Source organism: Adiantum capillus-veneris, chromosome 30, assembly GCF_014529385.1.
Source record: "Adiantum capillus-veneris isolate H3 chromosome 30, ASM1452938v2, whole genome shotgun sequence".
Classification (NCBI taxonomy): Eukaryota; Viridiplantae; Streptophyta; class Polypodiopsida; order Polypodiales; family Pteridaceae; genus Adiantum; species Adiantum capillus-veneris.
Window position 1 is genome coordinate 97,162,135 of NC_140960.1, and position 23,291 is coordinate 97,185,425.

Below are 23,291 nucleotides of genomic sequence, written 5' to 3' on the forward strand. Positions count from 1 at the left end.
ATTTTGGTATGGTTTTTTTGTTTTAAAATAAATAAATAAATAAAGATATCACTTGTTTAATATAGTGTCACCTAATACTAACAAAGAAATGAGGACCCTTAGACATGTGCACATTGAGCCGGGTAGACTCTTAAAAAAAACACCACCAAAGTATGGAACCACTAACTTCACGACTTGTGGACAAATATTACTTTTCTCTCAGTAAAGCAATTAGCGGGTAGCTTATCCTTCTTGTCTGGAAAGAGGTTTAATGGCATCATCACATGTACTAGAAGAGAACATGCATTATAAGAATACATATATATATATATATATATATTATAAGTATATAACTATGCTAGATTGTGTTCAAGATCTTTGGGCTACACGAGCTATTTGTTTCATAAATTTCAATTATAGATGACGTTAATTAATTCGGGTTTGGTATTTCAAGCCCTAAGAGAAGGATTGATTTATCAAGGCAACTGTTATGCCAAGTAAAGAGAATTTGAAGAAAACCCTTAAAAACAACATATATCAGAGATATTGGTCACGTTCTAGAGAGATTTTATTAGCCATAGTAGCCATAGCCTAAAGTTGTGATGAAAAGCAACATTGTCATCGACAATGCGCGTGGGTCTCCAGCATCAGATAAAGTATTGCCGTGGGTGTCGAAGAGCATCTTCAATGTCTGTCGCCGGAACAAGTCATAGTGGGAGGAGGAAGAGAGATAGCAAAAATGAAATGTTATATTACTAGTCTTCAAAGGAGAAACTTACATATAAAAAAAAGCTGATACAATTCTTTTGGATAAAAGCCAATGGCTGAGGACTAAAATAAAATGAAGTCAAGTGTGTGTATGGGAGTGGTGCGCACTTTGTGTGCTACCACAACTTGATAGGGCAGAAGATGGGTGGGAACCACGCGTTGTTCAAATTATTAAGGGGGACAAATGAAAAGGTTTTGTTTTTTTTTTTTTCCCGATCGAAGTATCAGGCAGACCTTCCTTCATCAGCATGCGGTCTTGCAAATGACATCGCTGATGCGTACCTGCTGAGGGTCGGAATCTCTGACGTGCGACCATCGCTGCATGCCAGAAATGGAATGTTTCTGCCATGACACGCAGAATCAAGCTAGCTCAAGAAATACGCATGCTTGCACCCGGCAACTCGGGTATGTCTCCCCTCGTGCTGTCTCCGAGTCTACTTACGATAAAGTCAGACTTGACCGTGATGCAGGATCGGTACTTCACCGGCGAATCGACACCAACTGTGGAAGCTCCCTCTTTTTCTGCAATCTCCAAAACAACCTGTGTCGATTGCTGTTGAAGGACATTCAGTGTCCCGAACTTGAACCTCCCAACCTACATAGCAAGCGCAGGCGGCTCTTCCGAAGGCTTAAGGGCCTGTTTTTTTTATGTGCATACTCACGTGTGTGTGCAGGGGCTTCCTTCTCTTTGGATTTTTTCGCATAGCCTACTGGTGACACATTTCTTGTGCTCATCAGCTTGGTGTCACTGCTGGTAACTAGCTGTAGGCATATTTGTGTGTCTAACGATAACTAGTAGGCATGGATGGGTGGGAGTCAATCACAGACGAATGGTTGTGGGAAGCACGCAAGGATAGGTTGGAGGGGTGGTTGTTAACAGATGCACCAAGGTGGTGCAGGCAATCGAGGGTGACGCGAGAGAGAGAGAGAGAGAGAGAGAGAGAGAGAGAGAGATGTTAGTGTTCTACATGCGCAAGGGAGGGACATGGGTAGTTGGAGGACTGATTGAGTGTCACCAAAAAAAAGGTGATATATGATAATTGAAGTTGGCATGCAGCTGTACTGAAGCTAGTGGTCACGATGGTGGTTGGCGGCCAGAGAGAGAGAGAGAGAGAGAGAGAAGTTGCACAAGCTGCTTGCGGCCGTCGTCAAAAGGCTTGCCAACCTCAAAAAAGTTTCACCCAACGTGGCAGTAGGTAGAAAGAAGAGGAGAATTGGGAGGTGAGCACAGCATGCAAGTAGTTGTGATGGGTTTGATGAGTGGCGGCTAAGGGAAAGAAAAAGTATGATAGCCACTCTTAACATGAGCTTGTGTGTAGTGATAGCGCATGTGAGCCAGCTTGAGGAGGCCGCCAGATGGGTTGGCCAAAATGACGCGGTTGGTGACGACTCGAAGGAAGTGAGTTGCGGCTGCCATGCAGTCATGAGTGGCCATTCAGGGAGTGGGGCGCTAGCCTGCAATTTTCCTTTCCTATTGCCACCCGCCGTTGCTCGCAACCAATGTGGTTGTTGTCGGACGTATGGAAGGTTATGGCAAGAAAAAATCATCAAATTTCTCGACTTGTTGATTGGCACTCACAACCTCTCTTTCCCTTACGCAATGATGGGAGAGAAATTGTGGGACTTCTTTCCATAGACTCTAAATTCATCGTTTACAGACTCGAAAGACTGTTACATCATTAAATCTTCTCAAATTCTTCTTCTTCTTCTACTGCTTGTTCATTGAAACCCTGGCTACTTTCCTCTTCATAAATCTATTCTTCCTCCGTTTTCCCCTTTGTAAATTCTGTGCTAGATTTCTTATCAGCTAACACGCAATTGAAATCTAACATTTCTCACCTTTTATCATATGTTGTGAGTCTTAGGCGAGCCTTGATATCATGAAAGAGATTCTATTATTGTGACTTTTTCATAAGGTCACATGCTATTCCTCTCTTATTATTGCATATTGCCATAAGATCCAAGCATAAGATTATGTTTAATCTATTCTATCAATACATTTAATTAACATAATTATACTAATAATCACTATATCATGATAAAAAAGAAAGGGTTCTCTTCAATTTTCTAAAGATCACTATCTATCTCATACAATCGACAATAATTATTATAAATTGAAGCAATTAACGAAATCTACAAGCATAAGGAAACAAAACACTTAGCTGCTACTTGACAAAAATCTTTAGTCTTGGAGCGTATGCTACTTGACAAAAATCTTTAGTCTTGGAGTGTAGCCCATGCTCTGATACCACTGCTACAGACGGAAACATGGCTGCCCTGCAAAATACCCAAGATAACACAATATCTAGCATAAACTGACAAACCTGCATACCTGGCAATTCCCATAGCATATAAACCGCGACGTATGTGTACAGAGAGAGACTGCGAGCAAGACAGAGCAAAAGAGCACGTGTAGGCGCACCTTCTAGAGTGGAGTGCTAAGCCAGCACGGCGAGAGTGAAGAGAGGAGAGGAAAGAAGAATACACAGACACTGGGTGCAATCTCCCCCCGTGCAAGAGTGAGCATTTTCCTCTTGCACGTATTTATGTATAGATTTTTGGAATGCCCGAAAATGAGTACAAACTGGCTGTCTGGACATAATTGTCCAAAGCTTATAAAGAGCACTTGAATAATCAAAGATACATAAAATTTAATATCCTTCTACATAATCCATTATCTGCTGATGCTTTTGCCACCTGTTAGCTGCAATAGATAATAAAATATAAATTCTATAACATCTAGTGTGGCCTTTTCTGTCCTTGTGAGTTGTGCATAGTGTGCTAGAATTTCCTAAGTAGCTCTGTTATTGATAGTCCTTGCTTTGGCTTGACAACCCATTCAAAGAATGTCCTTTTGGTCACTCTCTTAGAGTCCTCCATGAAATATTCCTCCTTTAAACCTACTTTGAGTTCTTCTCAGTTTCCATACCCATCTTTAATTTCCCTAACATGTTTCCTAATTTTTGGTGCATCAACTAGCTCAAAGCTTTGAATCATCTCACCTTCTGACACGCGATGCAGCTCTATCTCCTAAACATACTCGCATAAGTACTTGGTTACATCTTTGCCAATGAAATGATCCATTCTGTTGACGACCGCTTGTATGGATTTGGTTGATGAAGTCTACCTTCTTTCATTGGCATGTTGTTGTTGCATGAACACTACAAATGCTTGAAACATTTGCATTGTTGCTGGGTCAAAATTCATACCATGTTGCTCCACATGATCACCCATGGTTCCCCACAAACTCTCACCCTAGCAGATTCACGCCGGGTTTACCAAAAATATGTTGAGAAGTTTGGGATCTTGCTATGAAAGCACCAGGCTTTTGGCTGTGAGAGTTTGTGAGAGAACTCCAAAAGTTGGTCTAGTTGCCCTTCTCGCATGCACCTGCAATCACCTTCTAAGTTGAAGCCACCCGCTTCGGATGCTCATAACTCATGATGTACAAGTCCGATTCACAAGCTATAAAGCATGGCTGAAAACAGTTATTAAAAATCATATTTTGGAGTCTCAAACAACTCAAAACATCAACATTCAATCTTGGCAAAATCACACCTTTGTACATGAATTTTTACAAGGCCACTTCCAAAACTTGCAGAGTTATATACACATATATACATAAGGCTAGTGGGCAAGATTTTTAGAATGACTTAGTGACTTCATGCTTATCCAAAAAATGTCTGACACCACCACCCCTCCGGAAGAAAATGTTGCAGCTCAAGACGCTACTGCAATCTGCAATGCTGCCACACCCTTAACCGCCACCCTTGATGCTGAATCTCTTGCTGTGGATAAATCCACACGGAGGTGACCCCTTGTAGATGGTGCATTCCTTGGGAGCCAAGCTCCTACAGGTCAAGTAATTATGGATCAACTACGTCCACATGCTGCCCACCAAGAATTCTTGCAGCAAACCTCCCTCAATTGTAACTCTTACTCCCTCGATGGTCATAATGGTATCCGTCTCCACCATGGCCTCGACCTTTGCCGCTTTTGCCAAAGACGCCCACACAAAACTTGTCCAACACCAAAGCACCGCTTTGACGATTGTGGGAACAATTAATCCACATCATCCATCCATATCATCACAGAGTCACCACACACGTGGTCAGATGCCAAACGGCACACACCCTCATGAATCACATGACCTTGTAACTGCCATCCGTACTGTATAACCCTTGGTCATTAATAAGATAACACTTCTTGCATCTCTACCTGCGTATCCTCCTCAGGTTTAACAACCTTCTTGTTCTTCTTCTCTCTCTCTCTCTCTCTCTCTCTCTCTCTCTCACACACACACACACACACAGTGAGTTCTTCTTCTCTACATGGTATATTGTAGCCACAAGATCCTCCCTCCTGGCTCCTGCGCTCAAACCCTGCCGCCTCTTTGAGCAGCCCCACCATGCAGCCCCTGCGCCTCTTTGGCTCTAGGTGAAGAACCTAGCCATGGTTCTCTTGGCGGCTCTGCAGCCAGCCCGCTGCTTTCTTGGTGTCAACCTTGACACGTGAGCCCATTAGATCCTGTCTCCCTCAGGCAAGCCCGCCATTTTCTTACTGCTGAAGTTGGCGCTATGGTTCAATCCACATCAGCATGCCATGCAAGCGCCACCCACCCAGCCCATCCTATGCGAGCCCTCGCACGGCCTCTTGATGTTGTTACCGCGATGGGGCCCTTTTCTCCAACCATATTCATGTTGCACTGGACAAACCGCCTTTCTCAAACTCTGCTGCAGGCGATGCCAACCGTCCAAGCAAACCCATTCCTGCTCTTGATCAGACCTCGTTGCACGCCACAATTGCAGGCAAGACCCATGTCACCCCTGCAGCCATTGCTAAAGGTGTTGTTGCTGCAACCCCTCATGCTGCCATTGATGCTCACCCTTTGATCATGGCACATGCCCTCTCTGCCAACAAACCTGCAGCCGCACCACATGCAGAAGGATACTCAACAGCCCAAGGTGCTACCACCCTTGCGCTCGAAGCTGACAACCTCGCAATCGTGGAAGCATTTCTTGCTTCACTTGAAGCGCCCTACGCAGCAACCGACAATGCTGCTGCTACTCTTGCATATGACCATGCGGCAAACCCTGCAGATGACGCAGAAGTTGTGGTCAAACCTCTTAATGTTTTTCTCGGTGCTGCCTCTGCTTCTTCTCACAAAGCTTCCCGAGCCCTAGCCACTGAGGCCCTTCTCTCCAAATACCATGTTTCTGTGGACCACCTCACCCACGTCCCAGACAACCACACCCTCGATGCTGCAGCTAATGCCTTTGTCCTCGCCAATGGCCACTTAGTCAGGCACCCTGTAGATGCTCCAAAGCAATCAAACCATGCTCTGGAAGCACCTTACCCACACAAATCCCCAACCTTACTGGAGGTGATCACAAGTGTGCCCACACCTTTCAACTTGGATTTGCTTGATTGCTATGGACCGGTTCCCATTCACTACGGCAACCAAACCCCTTGCCACTCTTCTGGCGTCCATCCCCGCAGGAATGGTGGACCTCCGAGTCGCAGCTCCATAGCACCTTCTACTCCCAATCTTCAAGAATTTGGCAATTTCAGTTCAGCCTGTGTACCTCAGGCCCGATTTGTGCCACACTTTGTTGTGAGGGCCAAGATCACTCAAGATCCCTGCCATGCTCCGTCCTTATGCGCTTACTACAAAGGATGCTTTCGCAAATGTAGCTCCAACTTGAAACCTTCGACTGCCATCAACCCTCGCAGGCGGGACGTTCGAGAAACAAATGCCACTCATCACCTTGCATCCGAAGCAATCAATACAACATTAATTCTTGGTAAGGTTCTCTACCTTGTCTCCCATAAGCACTCGGACATGTACCTTGCCAACTGCCTCTCCCGCTTCATGTAGAACCCCGACGCATCAAGCATGCAAATTCTCACTCAAATTATATGCTATCTCCAACAACTTGAACCAGTTGAGCCATCTGCTCATGTTGTAGCCACCTCCCATTAAATTGGCTACTGTAATCCAACCTTTGCCAAGTGAGCCTTTCCCTCAAACCAATACTCAGCTCCATGATACAACAAACTTTCCCTCGCCAAGAGTAATTCCTTCTACCCCCTTTGATCCCTGTATTCATGTCTACAAGACCTCCAACTTACACTCTCAGCTAATGCCTCAACCACACCATGAAAGGATGCTGAAACCTCAACCTGGCTCCCTTGCGGTTCATTCAGCCAATCATAAACTCATGCTCTCTTTTCTCATGGGGGGCGAATATGCAACGTCCAAGCTCGTGAAATCATTCATTCTACGGACCTGACAAAGCACTTCAAAGCTCGACCAAAGCATCGATCAAAGTTGCTTATCTTCTTCATGGTGAAGTCGAAAATTGATCCAGGATGATGGAATCCCCTTATTGCATCATGTACATTTGCATAAGCATGATTGTATCTACCCAAAGCATGTAGAATGCAACTCACACTATGCACCTACACATGCCTCTGTATGGACGATGTGTGTTATGGGGGCATGTGGGAATAATTAATCCACATCATCCATCCATGTCATCACACAGTCACCACACACATGGTCAGATGCCAAACGGCACACAACCCGATGAATCACATGAACTTGTAACTGCCATACGTACTGTATATAACTGCACCCTTGGTCATCAATAAGATAACGCTTCTTGCCTCTCTTCCTGCGTATCCTCCTCAAGCTTAATAGCCTTCTTCTCTCTCTCTCTCTCTCTCTCTCTCTCTCTCTCTCTCTCTCTCTCTCACAGTGAGTTCTCCTTCTTCTCTACAATGACGAGCCACCTCGCGAGCCTAGCTGTCCATCAATTGGAATTCCACACCTCTCCAAGGATCTCAGAAAATCCAAGCTCTGGCCTCTCCTTCAAGCTACCATACTGAATACCTCTTCAAATACATTTTCCTAGCTGGATTTACTGGATGCTTACATGGAGGTATCCCTTCCTCCTCAAAATCAATTCCCCCCTTTATCTGTTGAGATTCACTACCACACCGACGTTCAAGTCATTGATTCCGCCTTGAACCCCTTACCTTCAACGCTCACCAATGACATGTCATTGGCAGCTAGAGTTGTGCAAGGTGTCTTGCAAACTCCAAATGTTTGTGCAACCTCTTGATCTTTCATTTTTTTTGACCCTGGTGGACAATTTGATCTACAACCATTACATCTTATCCTCGACATCATCTTGCACTCTCAATTGATGCCTCAACCTCAATGGATGCTAGATGTCCACCTTGACTCTCTTGCAGTTCATCCAATGGAAAACTTCATGCTTTCATCTCCCTTGTGCGGGCGAGTAAGTCATGTCCAAACTCGAGAAAGCATGCATGAAGTGAACCTGACAAAGCCTTTCAAAGCTCGTCGACCAAAGCAGCAATCGGAGTTGCTAATCTTCTTCATCATGAAGTCAAACCTAGATTTGGGTTGAAGTGTTTGAAAATGAACTAACCTCAAGTCTGCATGAGCATCATTGTACATATCAAAGCATACAATAGATTGCATCTCCTACTATGCATCTACACATGCCTCTATATGGATGATGTGTCTTATGAGGGCGTGTGGGAATAATTAATCCACATCATCCATCCATGTCATCACACACCTGGTCAGATGCCAAAGAGCACATACCCTGATGAATCACGTGACCTTGTAACTGCCACCATAACTGTATAAAACCAACCCTTTGTAATGGAATGAATGCATGCTTCTTGCCTATCACCTTCTTGCATGCCTCAAGCTTAACATCCTTCCCTCTCTCTCTCTCTCTCTCTCTCTCTCTCTCTCAGATCTCTCCTTCTCCTCTTCCCCACACCATGGAGTATACAAGCCTGTCGGTCTTTCTCGCTCATTATGCGTGAAATTGACTTCAAATCTAGGGCAACCCTTCAAATCCCCTGCAGCTGCGTGAGGTGGAGCGAAGGTAGGAGACAAGAGAATATATTGCACATGTATAAGCTCACTTCAGGCATTTCCTATCTGAGCAAGCTTGGACTTCTTGGCAAATTGCATTAAGGTGGTGCATGTAAAGAGACTCAGGCTCGTTTGAGCTTACGCAGCAGCTCAAACATATGGGTGCCAGAAGCAGCAGCCTTATGAAAGAGAACCACATAACTCGTTCTTCGCAAGTCAAGGGCGGCCCTTCACATCTCTTGCAACTGCCTAAGGTGGAGCGAAGGGAGGTGGCAAGATCGAGCACACTGCCGGAGGTAGAGCGAAGCGAGGGGGCAATAGCACACATTGCTCTCTCTCTCTCTCTCTCTCTCTCTCTCTCTCTCTCTCTCTCTCTCGTGTGCAATAGGCATCTATATAAATATCATCAGTGGCCGACTGCTTGAAGGTCAATGCATAATTAGGTTAGCTGCGCAGAGTCTTAGTGAGCAGATTCAGCTTTGCATGAGGGTGATTGGCTCTCTCTCTCTCTCTCTCTCTCTCTCTCTCTCTCTCTCATTCTCATGCCGGCATATATTCTCTCTCTTCCTCTTGACGGAGCTTCATGATGCACTTCCATTCTCCCGTGGCCTAGCTTGGGCTTTTGCAGGCTCGGCAATATTCTCTCCAAGTCTAGGGATTTCAAAGTTTTATCTACTTTTTGTCCATGAGACAGAGCTTTCAGGGCTGTGAGGGATTCAAAATAGAGACCACGTGTTGCGCCATAGTCTGGTTTCTCTACAGAGACTTCAGGAGCAGAAGCTTATGCGTTGCTAGTTTAAGGAGTGGATGAGTCAAGCGAGACAGGGGATTCGTGAGATAGAGGAACGATGCTTTGAGTTCTTTTATTGTAGACAGGCCGTCTCATATTGGATCTAGCCCATGTGAGATAGTACCGAGGCCAAGCCACCTATCGGTACCCGTGTGCTTTTGTGAGATCACGGGTCCACGACATTCACGTGCAGGTGTTAAGACAGCTTTGAAGATAAGATGTCATTATTGCTCTAGAGCCAGAGGTATTGCGTGCAATAGCCACTGACTTTTATTGAAAGCTTCTATGGACTGAAGCCCTTTAAATCATAGGGATGTATGTAGAGTAGGCAGTGTGGACACATGCGGAGAGGAGAGTTGTCGACGTCATGAAATGGTATGTGAGTTGCTTAAGGAATGAAATGCATCTTTTAACAACATTGAAAGTTTGTGCTAGCATATATTTTCTCAAAAATTGGAGAATAACACTTGCTACGGAAGTCCAATTGACTCTAAAAGGTGTTATTGCAATAATTAGAACCTCGTGATCCATAGAGCTCAAATGGATTCCAACTTTATTTCTTGATTTAGAGGCACATCCAGCAATGACTGTCTCAAAATTTCTCACAATCTTGTCAGAAAGAGCAAGAGAGAAGTGACAGTCAAAGATGGAACCGCTATTAGTAGATGCTTTCAATAGTCGAGTTTGGCAATAACAATGGCATGTCGATAAGCTATGGTAAGATAAGGCGTGCAAGAGAGAGGAGATTAGGTTTAGCCTTGTTATGGAGGTTGAGGGGCAACCTTTGCAAAAGCAAGCATTGTACACTAGGTTCATGCAAGAAGATCCGTCTAATGTAGAGAATGCACCACGTAAGAGAGAGAGAGAGAGAGAGAGAGAGAGAGAGAGAGAGAGAGAGAGAGAGAGAGAGATGGATATCGTGCTCCAGAAGAACTCAACATGACTCCCACCTGGTATGATCTTGCCCATGCAAAAGCTTTTACGCTTTGATTTCACCTCTTATCACACTTCACCTTTCCATAGTACCCCTTATTTTGATTTTGCGCCAATTGGGGGGCACCTACTTGAGTCCTAGAATTCATTTTACACTTACACTCCTCTCAATGATTGCCATGCAGGTACCTTGTTGCAGGTCTTGTCCATGGTCCACCTCCATTTGGCACTATCAAGACGATGCATTTGTGTCTTGGCCTAACGCCCTTGTTGTACGTATGTGCACTGAGTTGCAACCGTCATGATTAGTGGCAGCCATATGCATCTTCTCAGCAAAGCCATGCTTGCATGGCTTTGTTGTAGTTGCTTGATGATCGTCTTTACCCGTGATAGTGGCTACTACCCATGTTATGATAATCCTTAGTGTTGGCTTTATGGGGCAGACGAGGGCACAGGTCTGAGGTTGGTGGGTGTGTAGTGGCAATGTCAAGTGCGGGGTGCAAGCTGTTATAATGGGTAGCCAACAATAGCTCTCGTGGGGAAGCAATATGGCATGACAATCTAAGGCTTAGCCACCATGGAGTGGTCTAGTGTAGTAGAGAGAGAGCAATGGATGGGATGAGTAGAGTGAGTGGCAACTGTGTGTAGTCTCAAGTATTTTGAAACGCTGCACCAAGGCAGCCAACCCACAATTTGGGCATCAAAGAAGGATTTTTGTGGCCTAACCTTGTATGGCCTTGGGCATTGGGCCATTGGAGCTTTTTGGTGAAGACTTGGAGATCTTGCATCTTGGGCATTGCTGACGAGTCGAGCGTCAGCTTGGAGTTCTTATGGAGCTTTGGATTTGTTTGAGGCCTACCACACGGTAAACGTGCGAGGCATCAACGATAGAGTTTTGGATTTCAGAGAGGGATATCAGATTGTGCAGAGCCCATTGCATTCGGAATTCCCTTTAATGCAGTGGAATTGAATCGGGTTGGATCTTTTGCGGCTTGGTTTGAACGGCCATTTTGTGGAGTGCGAGAAGGTACCCGATTACCAGATCTTGCAGCTTCAATATGTCCTCCTCTTGCTCGAGGCATGTTGACATCGACCAAAACCAACCAAAAGCTATGGATAATGGATCGTCAACCATCCATTTAGCGGCCTATGCATCGGCACAGTTCTCAACGAACCCGAAAAATTGTTTGGCTCAAGTTTGTGTAGTCAAAAGCAAATGGAGGAGTTCGCTAGAGGACAACGGCAAAGGTCAGTTGGAAAAGGATGGCAATAGAATTACTCGATTAGCTGCCATGGTACCCACGAGGTACGATCACAGTTGTCATGAATGTAACTCAACGATTTCTTTGGCTCGAGAGTTTGAAGCCAAAGGCAAAAACAGGAACTCACAAGAATACAAGGATAAAGGAAATCTGGATAGAGATTACGGTAAGAAAGATTTGACAGAGAAGATCGGCATGGCACTGGTGGCGGCGGCTATAGTGGCCTCGATGTCAGCTTTCTAGTCAAATGATAGGTGTCACCACTAGCTTCAGCCAGAGAGAGGCTTGTGAGTGGCAGAGAAGGGCAAGCAATGCTCCCTATAATTAATTTGGACCCTTGTGTTGGAGTTCAAGCTATTGATGTTTGGACCCGTGTGTCAGAGTTCAATGCACATGCATCTGGCAGGGAACCGATTAGACGTCTAAAACACTATGGATGAGTGCACCAATCCATTGTTGTTGGCTAGATTATGGACATGATGTGTTCCAACAGTTCATTATCTTGGAGTTTTATATTTTTGGACATGATGTGTTCACAATTCACTAATGGGGATTATCGGACGTAGTGTGGTCTACAGTTCAAAGTTTCTACAAAGGCAATCGATTCTCAAGATGGCATTACTTTCAAATGTGATCCCATTATTTAGTTTGGCTTTTAGATATTTATTTTACTTATTTGTCAAAGTCTTGGGTAGGGCAATTTATTGAGGTTGCTACATAAGCAACCCCTTGCCTCCATTGTATAAAAATTCAGTTACTCATTTCCCAGGTTGATTGATTCAGGAGACTCTCTCTCGCTCTCTCTCTCTCTCTCTCTCTCTCTCTCTCTCTCTCTCTCTTTGGGTGTGTGTGTGTAGCTCCTAGTGTTAAAATAACCTTCTCTCTCCCTGTGTGTGTGTGTGTGTGTGTGGATAGTTTCCTACGATGTTAAAACTCTCTTCTTCTTCTAAGTACCCTTGTGCCTGATAGCCTCCAATTTTGTCATCAAAAAGGCTAAGACTTTGTGTGTGTTTCTTGAGAGCATTCTTGCAGCCTTTGTGGTTGTGGAGCACTCCAATGCGTATACTTTGCATGCTTAGGATCCCAGATCGTTGTATTTCAGTTTTCTTGGAAGGTAGCATTCATTTAGTGCGTCCACCAAGAACTCGGTTGGCTATTAAATCTACGGGGCACCCCGGTGCATAGACTTTGCATGCCGAGTGTACCCTGGTTGGACTTAGAGGCCTAGAGTGAAATATAGAGCCGTTTAGTTTAGGTAAGTAAACATAGTGTCTCTATATTGGAAGAGATACGACTAAGGTCAAGGACCACATCTCATTAGAATGGGTCATCAATTTGCCTGATCTTGTTAAGTGGAGGATTGTTGATAATCTTTTGAGAGCCACGACCAAAGTTGAATATAATTATAAAGGCATGTGCATAGGTTGGTTGTCTTACGTGTAGTATGTTAGGGGAAGAAGGAGAGTACATAAACGAGTACACTAAACTGGAAAGGTCTCTTTACAATGATTTTGATAAGGATATCGCACAATGGATTTCCAACTCAGATGAGTGTTTGGCAAACTGTTTTAATATAACCGTGGAGGACGACTTAGATGATCTGGATAAGCCTAGAAGAGAATCTGGTGAATTCATGGAAGTAAAGGATATTTGGGAACAGTACTTACTAAAAGTGTGTGAGTTAGCAGACGAAGCTATGGCTCAAGTGCTACAGAAAATGGCCCAACTAGAAAGATAAAAAGGGCAGGCTATTTTGGAAGCTAAATATAATAAAGACTTAGTGAAGTTAATTGATGATTGTTATAGCGATGATGTTATAACATTAAAAGAGAAAATAGAAGAGATATCTTAGATGATTAACCTCAAACATGAATCTCATGTTGAACAAATAGCATCATTAAGAAATGATGTTGATGCAATGAGAGAAGACCTTGATGAGTATAGACAAGCTACATTAGGTGTTCAAAAAGTGTTCATAAGGGAGACGAGAGCCTGATTGCATTAAGAGAGATGGATGGCAATAATCATCGTGTCAATTAAATTAAAGAGCCCAATCTAGTGCCTATGCATACTACAGGTTCCTTGGAAGCTAGAAAAGAGCTAACTAAGGAAACGAGTTGAGTTGAAAATTCTCAAGCCCAAATATCAATCCAAGTGCAAGCATTGTGGCATAGAAAGCCATATTGCTAGATCATGTGAAAAGAAGAAATTATCCCGACAAATACTGGTGCAAGATAGGAGATAATGTGCACAGTGGTATATGCTAGGGTATTTTAAATGTAGGACACTACAAATTTCCAATGGATAGTAGGTGTCTGTAGCATGTAAATATGTTTGGAATCCATAGCACAATAGAAGAAAAAGGATAGGGTTTCACATATATATAGGGAGCTATAGCTTTTTGGTAAAAGTAGGTTTATGGACCTTATATAGATGCCTCTAACTAGGGCATTTAATACAAATAGGATTGTGAAGCTTTTACTGAGAATAGGCAACTGGACCATGTGTGGATAGCATGTAGCACCTTTTGGCTAAGCCAATGCACCTACACTATTCCGTAATATGTAGTGAGACTTAGAGGATGATGCAGAGGGACTTTATGTTTGCCTAGCTTTGCATACACTTGTTTTAAAAAAGAAAAAAAACTAAACAAAACAAACAAAACCATAAAAATCCAAAAAAATAAAAAATCACAAATCCAAAAAGAAATGTTTTTTTAATGCTTGATTTTTTGTTTTATAAAAAAAAACACTAAAAGCACAAAAACAAGCAAATCATCAAAACAAAAACAAAAACAACAAAAACCCATAAAAATTTAGGAGTAGGATACTACATTCCGTTAGTGGGTGTGTAGTTCTAATCCTTTTGCAGTAAGCAAAGTTAGAGTGTGTGATCAAAAGAGAAGATTGGAGTAAATGTTGTAAAGTAAAGAGATGTAAAGCTGTATCTGGGGATGCATTTCAAAGTAAAGCAACACTTTCAAGAAAGACCTAACGGGTGTCTTATTTAGAAAGTGTTATTTCAAATTGTTAACATCTTTTCATTTCAATGCATGTAAGTCAGTGAAGAATTAATAAGGGTCATGCATAGTTTTATTAGAATGCTAGATTAAGAATCTATATGGTTTTATTAGTAGTCTTTATCTAGAATTATTAATGAAGAATTTTGACCAAACTGGTTAGTGGCTGACAGGGAGTAGTAAGGGCTATTAATTATTATAGTCACTGCAGCTAATCTAGTGTTGGATAGTACATTTATACCCTTAACGATAAAAACAAATCTTTGAAGTGTCGTAGATCTTTCTGGTTGGGAGAGACTTTGAAACTCTAGATTATAGTTGGTATGCTAAATACTTCACTTGTGATGAGCTTGGGGAGGGAAACTTATATGTTATATGTTGTGTACCCATCGCCGTGTAAGCTTGGTAGGTGGGTGGAGTCAACTTTGTCTCTAGTGGTAGAGCCATGAGTCGTATCTAGATTTTATACGGGTTGGTAAGTGAATGTGAAAGGATATTCCTCCACGATGTAGCAGTGAGTGTGGAATATGTGAAAAATAAAAATATACAAAATAAGAAAAAATATAAATTTCAAGTCCAACGTGACTTGCAAAAAAAAAAAGAATGAATGCATGAAAATTTTAAAAACAATAAACAATTGAGTTTCTTTAAAAAAAGGGAATAAAAATTCAGGCTATGACTTCCACGTAGTTGTCATAGTGATATAGTCTTTATAATATAGGGGTTAATAGGATTTACCTCTATGGAGCTCTGTCAACATGGAAGGAAGGGGTAAAAGCATAGAATGGTGTCTAAATACTTGGTGTCCATGGACACCAAGTATGATGCTATGGATGGCACCATAGCTGGGCTTTTAAGTCAATAATTTTTAAAAGAATATTGGTAAAAGAATATAGGTAAGATAACTGACTTCACGACTCCACTACTCGGATTGAAAGACATGGAGCGGTTAGCACGTGTGGACCTCTCTCTCTCTCTCTCCTACTCTCCTGTTTAGAATATGGATGATGGAGACTCTTTTCCTCTCGCTTTGGTTCCAGCTCATACCTCCTCACAAGCAGTAATGGAGCTTCTTGAACTCACTGAATGCAGCACAAATGGATTTCAGTTCACTATTACAATCAAGAAGTTTTGTACGACTTCATTCATTTCAAACTACTGCAGATTGTTCCAGGATGGTGGACGAAGGATTTTATGATGAGGCACATGGAATAGATATAGTTCATACGCAGGTGCACTCTAAGATAAAGGCTTTTCTAAATGAGGATGAAATTATTGCAGTGAGGAAGTATGAAGCACAGGCTAAACGTGAGTACAGAAAGCGATGTCATGCAAGAAAGCAAGTACATCCAAGCGTCAACATTGGAGCGGAAGATTGTCATAGCGAAGATTGTCATAGGGAGGACGTCGATGTACACACAAAGGAAGACAAGAAGCAACATACTATTCAGAATATTGTTCAGCACATTGTGAGACAGTTGCATAGTTATGGGAAAGAATATCAAAATGCAATTCTTCAAGGTGTTTTCAATGATGATAGAATCTTGCCATTTTGTGAAGATTTGTATCTTCCTGCAAATGGCCTTATTTCTGCACTCAAGGTCTCCTTACAGGAATTAAAGATTCCAAAATCAGCTAACGAGATGTTTTTAAAATGAAGCACATTCAGCATGATGGTGAATGGATTACTGCATGATAATGGGAGCCAAGGTAGAGGTGTTACTCTACATAAAGTGGCATTTAGCTATAAAATGTTCATCCAAGGAATTTATATTCAGCTTTGGGTAGACTTGACAGAGATCCTATGTCAAGTACGCTGAGGTTCGACTTATGCAAAAGGAAGTCTGGAAATGTTGGGTCCTTATCGGAGGAATTGAAACAGACAATTATTACATTTTGGATAGAGCACAGTAGGGTGTCTCCAAACAAGAAAGATATTTGTCGGAAACGATTGGGCAGAAAACATTATCAAGAGCATCCCATACACTTACTTGATGAATCTCAGGTAAACATGTCTCATTCTTACAATGAATAACTCTCAAGTGAAACATCTCACTCTTATGAATAGCTACCCATTGGGTGTTATGGAGTTGTGTACATGCTACTATATGTGATATGTAGCCAAGTAATGTGTCAAGATAGTCCATTGTCTCTACCTAGGCTATTATGTGTGCTATATTGCACAAGTGTAGCCCAATGTCCCTGTCTATGCTATAAGTGTGCCATGTAAAAGGACTGTATTGTTGTACGATAGCAACATGTGTGCTATACAGTAAAGGTGTGTGTAAGAATAGCACAATGTTCTTGTCTATGATATGATGTGTGGTATGTGAAAGAGCTATATTACATATTGAGAGCACTATGTGTGCCATATATAGCGTTAGTGTGTGTAATAAGAGGCCAATGTCCCTATCTATGCTATTATGTCATAGTATTTCTTGCAGTATGAGTGCTATATAGCATAACTATGTGTAATAATAGCCCGATGGTCCTGTCTATGCTATTATGTGTGCCATGTAACAGGACTCTATCAGAGTATGAAAACATCATTTCTGCTATATAGCAGACATGTGTGTATAATAGCACAATATACCTATCTATGGTATTATGTGTTCTATCATATTATATAATATTATGAAAGCACTATGTGTACTACATAGCAGATGTTAGTGTAATAGTAGCACAGTATCCATGTCTATGCTATTATGTGTGCTATGGAGAGTGTGATATGTGTAATAATAGCACAATATCCCTGTCAATGCTCTTTTGTGTGTTATGTAGAAGAACTGTGTTATCATATGAGAGCACTATGTGTGCTATATAGCAGACATGTGTGATGTGTATGTAATAACAGCTAAAAATCCCTATCTATGCTATTATGTGTTATATAGAAAAATTGAGCATGTAATGAAAGATGAGTTATCTATCTATGCTATTATCTGTGCTATGTAGCATAGCTATATGTATTTATACCAATGCATCTGTAGCTATGCTATTGTGTGTGATATATAGCAAAATGTAATTCTAATGCATTTTCTTTTCAAGCAGACAGAGTATTTCTTGAAGTTTAAAGATAGCCACCCACATGTGACAATTGGGCAAAGGTCCTTTGAGAAGCTGAAGCCTTGGTTCATGCGAAAGTTGAACGATCGAAATACTTGATGTTGTGTTTATCATATCAAACTGATGTATCTCAAAGATGCATTTAATGTTATGCGTTCATCTGCTTTTGGTTTTCATGGGAGTTCATGTACATGTAAATGCAATGTTTGCAAATCAGATGGGGTGAATGCAGAATGTCTTGCTGTTGAGCACTCGTTTTCAGTGATCATGAAGTTGTGGGAATCATGCGTATGTACAAAGGCTGAGGGGGATATGTTCCATAAACACACCTGCTTGATGGGCCAATGAAAAAACTGTGGTGTGAAAAATCTCAGCCTTTGTCCACGAGAATGTGCAGAGATGACAAAGACAGTTCCACTGCAAGTCTTCGAGGACATTAAAGTTCAAACTAATCATGGTCTAAGTAAGAGAAAGATGTTGTCACTCAAATAGGTGGCTTTAAGTGAGCTGACAGGGAGGATAAAAGATGACATCAAAATCTTCATCGAGCACAATTTCACTTACAGATGGCAGGCAGATCAATACAAAGAATGTTTGAAGGTGTTTCCTTTCGATACCATTATATTTGTAGTAGACTTTGCTGAAAATTACTCGTTCAAAGAGCAAAATGAAGTACAATGCATGCATTGGCATGCAGATCAATGCACCATCCTTGTTCACATAACGTACATGCGTGACAACGAAGATGACAGTATTATCAAGCATATGCATTTCTACATCTCCGATGATAGGCAACATGATACGCTATTTGTCCAGCATTGTTTCCTTCTTTGTGATCAGTAGCTTAAAGAGCAGGGGCTGAATTTCAAGAAGCAATGGGTGTGGTCAGATGGTGCAGCCTCTCAATTCAAGGCTGCAAGGCCATTTTACTTTGTTGCTAGATATTACCAACTAACAGTACAGAGATGACATGGAATTTTTTTGGCTCTGGCCATGGCAAGGGGGAGCATGATGGCGTTGGCGCTGTGATAAAGAGAGCCCTTACACATGAACAACTCAAGAGTAATGGAGTTGTTCTTAGGCAAGCTACAGACGTGGTTGCATTTTTTACGAGAACAATGTCCAATGTTGCATGTAGCTCTTATGCACAATCCACTAAAGCAGGTCCTACTATAAACAGGAAATTTTGGCTAGTAAAAGAGATAGAAGTGGACAGGTCTAATCTATGGGGTTGTGAGAGAGTTGCAAGATCTCGATCACTCCATTGCATTTCAGGATTTCGTCGTCATGATCCTACTCAATTAAGGACCATGCAGCTTTCTTGTTTTTGTGATGCTTGCATGAAGGGCCATTGGAGGACTTGTTCCAGCAAATCATATGCAGGCAAGTGGACACATAAGGCCTTGAAACCACTCTCTGAGGTACCAGAAGAGACTGAGGTACCAGAAGATGAATATGCAATGTTTGAGGGATCCCATGATTATATGCTGAGTGAGTATCTCATTGAAGGTGATAACTTTGCAGTCAATGCAGACACTGGCAATACAGAAGGAGTAGAGTTCTTTCTTTTGAGATGTACAAAGAGAAAATGGATGACAGATTGCATCTTAAGAGATAAGTGGGAAAAAAAATGTGATAAAAACACTTATGTTGTCACAGGGTGTTATTATCAACAGCAAGAGGGGGACCCAAATCACTACATTCTACTTGATGATATGGGAGTTACTAACCTGTACTCTCACCTTGTTCGGGCAATCAAGTTTGACATGCCTTTGGTAGATGCTACCTCAAAGACATATTATTTATCTCCGGAACTACATGAAACCATTTACAATGCCATGCCCTATGAAGCAGCATGACACCTATTTAACAGGCTTATATTATGTTCTATATAGCCTTCACCATTTATTACCTCCTTACACATGTCCATTGTGCTATGTATCACGTAGCACACAACCACACAACGCACATAGCATAGAATCACACACATTTCAGATAATGAGGTTACTATTGTGAACATGTTGCACCTTGAAAAAAGTTAACCAAGATATTTGTCGGCAATGATTGGGAAGAAAACATTATCAAGAGCATCCCATTCACTTTCTTGATGAATCTCAGGTAAATATGTCTCATTCTTACAATGAATAACTCTCAAGTTCAACATATCACTCTTATGAATAGCTACCCATTGGGTGTTATGGAGTTGTGTACATGCTACTATATGTGATATGTAGCCAAGTAATGTGTCAAGATAGTTCATTGTCTCTACCTAGGCTATTATGTGTGCTATATTGCACAAGTGTGTGTAATAATAGCCCAATTTCCCTGTCTATGCTATAAAAGGACTCTATAGTAGTAAGATAGCAACATGTGTGTTATACAGTAAAAGTGTGTGTATCACATAGCACAATGTTCATGTCTATGATATGATGTGTGGTATGTGAAAGAGTCATATTACATATTGAGAGCACTATGTGTGCCATATAGCGTAAGTGTGTGTAATAAGAGGCCAATCTCCCTATCTATGCTATTATGTCATAGTATTTCTTGCAGTATGAGTGCTATATAGCATAACTATGTGTAATAATATCCCAATGGTCCTGTCTATGCTATTATGTGTGCCATGTAGCAGGACTCTATCAGAGTATGACAACATCATATCACCAAAATAAAATTACATCATTCAATCATTAAGTTTAGAGAACTTTGAACAGGTTAGTTTTTTGTATAGTAATCGCAAGTACATTCAGTGTGCAAAATGCTGTATACATGTTCCATAATCACAATCAACCTTCCCTACATACTTCTCATTGACTTATATAGTGGCTGATGACACGAGCAGACACTATGTCCGAAGAATTTTCAAACTGGTTCATCTTTGCATAAGCATTAGGGCTGGGTGAGACTGTCCACTTGACTAACCAAGGGAACAATGTGCTAACCAGGTAAATTGGGGACTGACAAATCTCTGCTGGTTCAAATGAAGCAGGACAGACCCAAGTCCCGGGAGGGTTGGGCAGACACTTGTAGAGTGTGTCATCCACCACCAGTGTATTATTAGAGTTGAACTTAGGATAGTGCTTCCAAAAGTCTTTCAAACACTTGAAAAATATGGGCTTTGCGTTATCTCTACATGGAGGGATCCCAGGAACTTCATTTAGCTTGAAGCTCACCTCTCTACACCCCTCTTGACCGATAATATCGAGGAAAAATTGTCTGTTCAGCCTAGGAAATCATGCACTCAAAGAAAGTGCTATATTGTCTTGGGTCATGCAGCTCCATAGTGCAGCTTGTGCTCTTTGGAGCAGTGCATGCAAAAAGATTGATGCATTGGGCCTGACCACATATTCAAATTGCATATTTCCTGTAGCATTTGGCCCAATGACTACCTGATACCTTGATCTTGCCCAATCAGGAGTACTGCTTCTCGCTATTCCTTTGTAGAAGGAGACCTTATACCTCCTTATGAGAAGCCCATTCACATCCAGTATGATGCATAAATTATCCCTTCTCTTCTTGTCCTCACAAGACGCAGGAGGCAGTGCAACAATCTATATTGGCATTACCACAACACACTCTGGCCTCTCTTGCCTCTCATATTCATGTCCATTTTTGGCCTCTTTATCAGCATTATTTGTACCTGCCTCATTTGTATCTGTAGCAGCCGCTCGACCCATAGGGACCTCTAGACTTTTACCTTTGGTATTCCCAATAGTGGGATCTGTACAAGACTCAGTTGTATCATGTGTAACTGCCTCTTTCGTGTCCACAGCAGCCATGAAATGTTCTCCCATTGCCTCTCTCGATTGAGATGTTGTGTCAGTGGGCACCTCTGTGCCTTTCCCTGCCTCATTGTTTTTCTCTATACATGCCTCAGTTGTATTATGTGTATTTGCCTCTTTCATGTCCATAGCAGCCACGACAACTTCTCCCATTGCCTCTCCCGATTGAACTTCTCTGTCACCTGCCTTAGTTGTGTCGACAGAAGACGCGACATCACCGTTACCCACTGCTGAGCCTATTCCAGGTACTCTCTTAGTGAGGTCCTCCTCACCCAAGCCTGCCATATCTTCAACAGCGGCATCTGTACCCTTTGCCTCCTGTGCATCAACAATGTCATCAACTGCATCACTTGGACATACCACCTCAGCTTGGGCTGTGACATCACTTGCACCCACTACCTCACGTGTTTCAGCTTCTCTCTCAATGAGGACCTCCTCACCCATGCCTTTGGTATCCTCAACAGTGGCATCTGTACCCATAGCCACAAATGCATCAATAAGGGCATCTATGGCAGCATGAACAATACTTTCTGTTCCACCATCATTAACATTGCCATCAGCAGCAGCATCGATCTGTGCTAGCATCAACTTCCATAGCATCCACAATGTCATTTGTGCAGGCATCAACTATCGTAGCATCAGCAATGACATCTATGCAGGCATCAACTGTGGTAGCATCATCAATGGCATCTGTGCCAGATTCAACAGTGGCATTTGTACCCATAGCCACAACTGCATCAGGAAGGGCATCTATGACAGCATGAATAATAATTTCTCTTCCACCATCATTAACATTTCCATCAACATCAGAATCTGTGCGAGCATCAACTTCCATAGCATCCACAATGTCATTTGTGCAGGCATCAACTAGCGTAGCATCAGCAATGGCATATGTGCAGGCATCAACTACCATAGCATCATCAATGGCATATGTGCCAGATTCAACTGTGGTGGGGGTGGGTAATGTACCCTTTTCAAGTTTAGCATGGTCAACATTTGTATTCACATCATCATGCACAACCTGCACATCAACTGCATTAGGTACATTTGGAAAAAAATCAGCAGTACTAGTAGGTGTGCAGGGATCAACTGTATCAAAAGACTCTTTTTTTTTGCCTATAACCTCCCTGGAAGCTATAGCACCCTCTCTTGGATTCTTCACAAGATAAGACTGAGCCAGTGAACCTACAGACCCCTCAACTGTATCAAAAGACACTTTTTTTTTGCCTGTAACCCCCCTGGAAGCTGTAGCACCCCTTCTTGGATTCTTCACAGGTTAAGATTGAGCCAGTGAACCTACAGACCCCTCATCTAGAAACCCTGAAGAGCGAGTGTGTCTCATGCAAGTTCCTCTTTTTTCAGCTTCTTGATTATCTACGACAAGAGAAAGTAGAAACATATTACTAAACATGTACAGAAAATAAATCAAATAGTTTACAACTACTCGATGCAAAGAATTAAGAGACATGTCACTAACACATTCCAACACTTGATTCATCAATGAGCATGGATACAATAGGGGTGCAATGGATTGCACATGCCTTCTAAAGACATCTTCTAATTGCACGAAGTTACAACAAAAACACACTCATTGCTTTGCATTTGGTTTCTTCCTCTTCCTAAATGAATCAAGAGGTATATCCATTGTGGGACTTCCACCTAAGTTCTTGGGAGTCGATTTCTTGCGCTTTGGTGTTGGCTTCTTCCCCGCTGGAGGGGGTGTTTCTTTCACCGCATCTGCAGCTGCCTCATCTGATGCTTCATCTCTAGTGAG

General features: G+C 42.2%; 1 protein-coding gene across 1 annotated transcript; it reads left to right on the top strand.

Annotated features, from left to right (window-relative positions):
- The first annotated feature begins 4,331 nt into the window (after nucleotides 1–4,331).
- LOC147418471 (uncharacterized) lies at nucleotides 4,332–9,162 on the top strand. Its single transcript, XM_086507426.1, has one exon. It carries the CDS (start codon nucleotides 5,642–5,644, stop codon nucleotides 6,623–6,625), a length of 984 nt encoding a protein of 327 aa, XP_086363552.1. The 5' UTR covers nucleotides 4,332–5,641; the 3' UTR covers nucleotides 6,626–9,162.
- The last annotated feature ends 14,129 nt before the right edge of the window (nucleotides 9,163–23,291 follow it).

What these genes read in the sequence shown, in the direction of transcription:
- LOC147418471 (XM_086507426.1), top strand. Translation starts at nt 5,642, where the DNA reads ATGGCACATGCCCTCTCTGCCAACAAACCTGCAGCCGCACCACATGCA.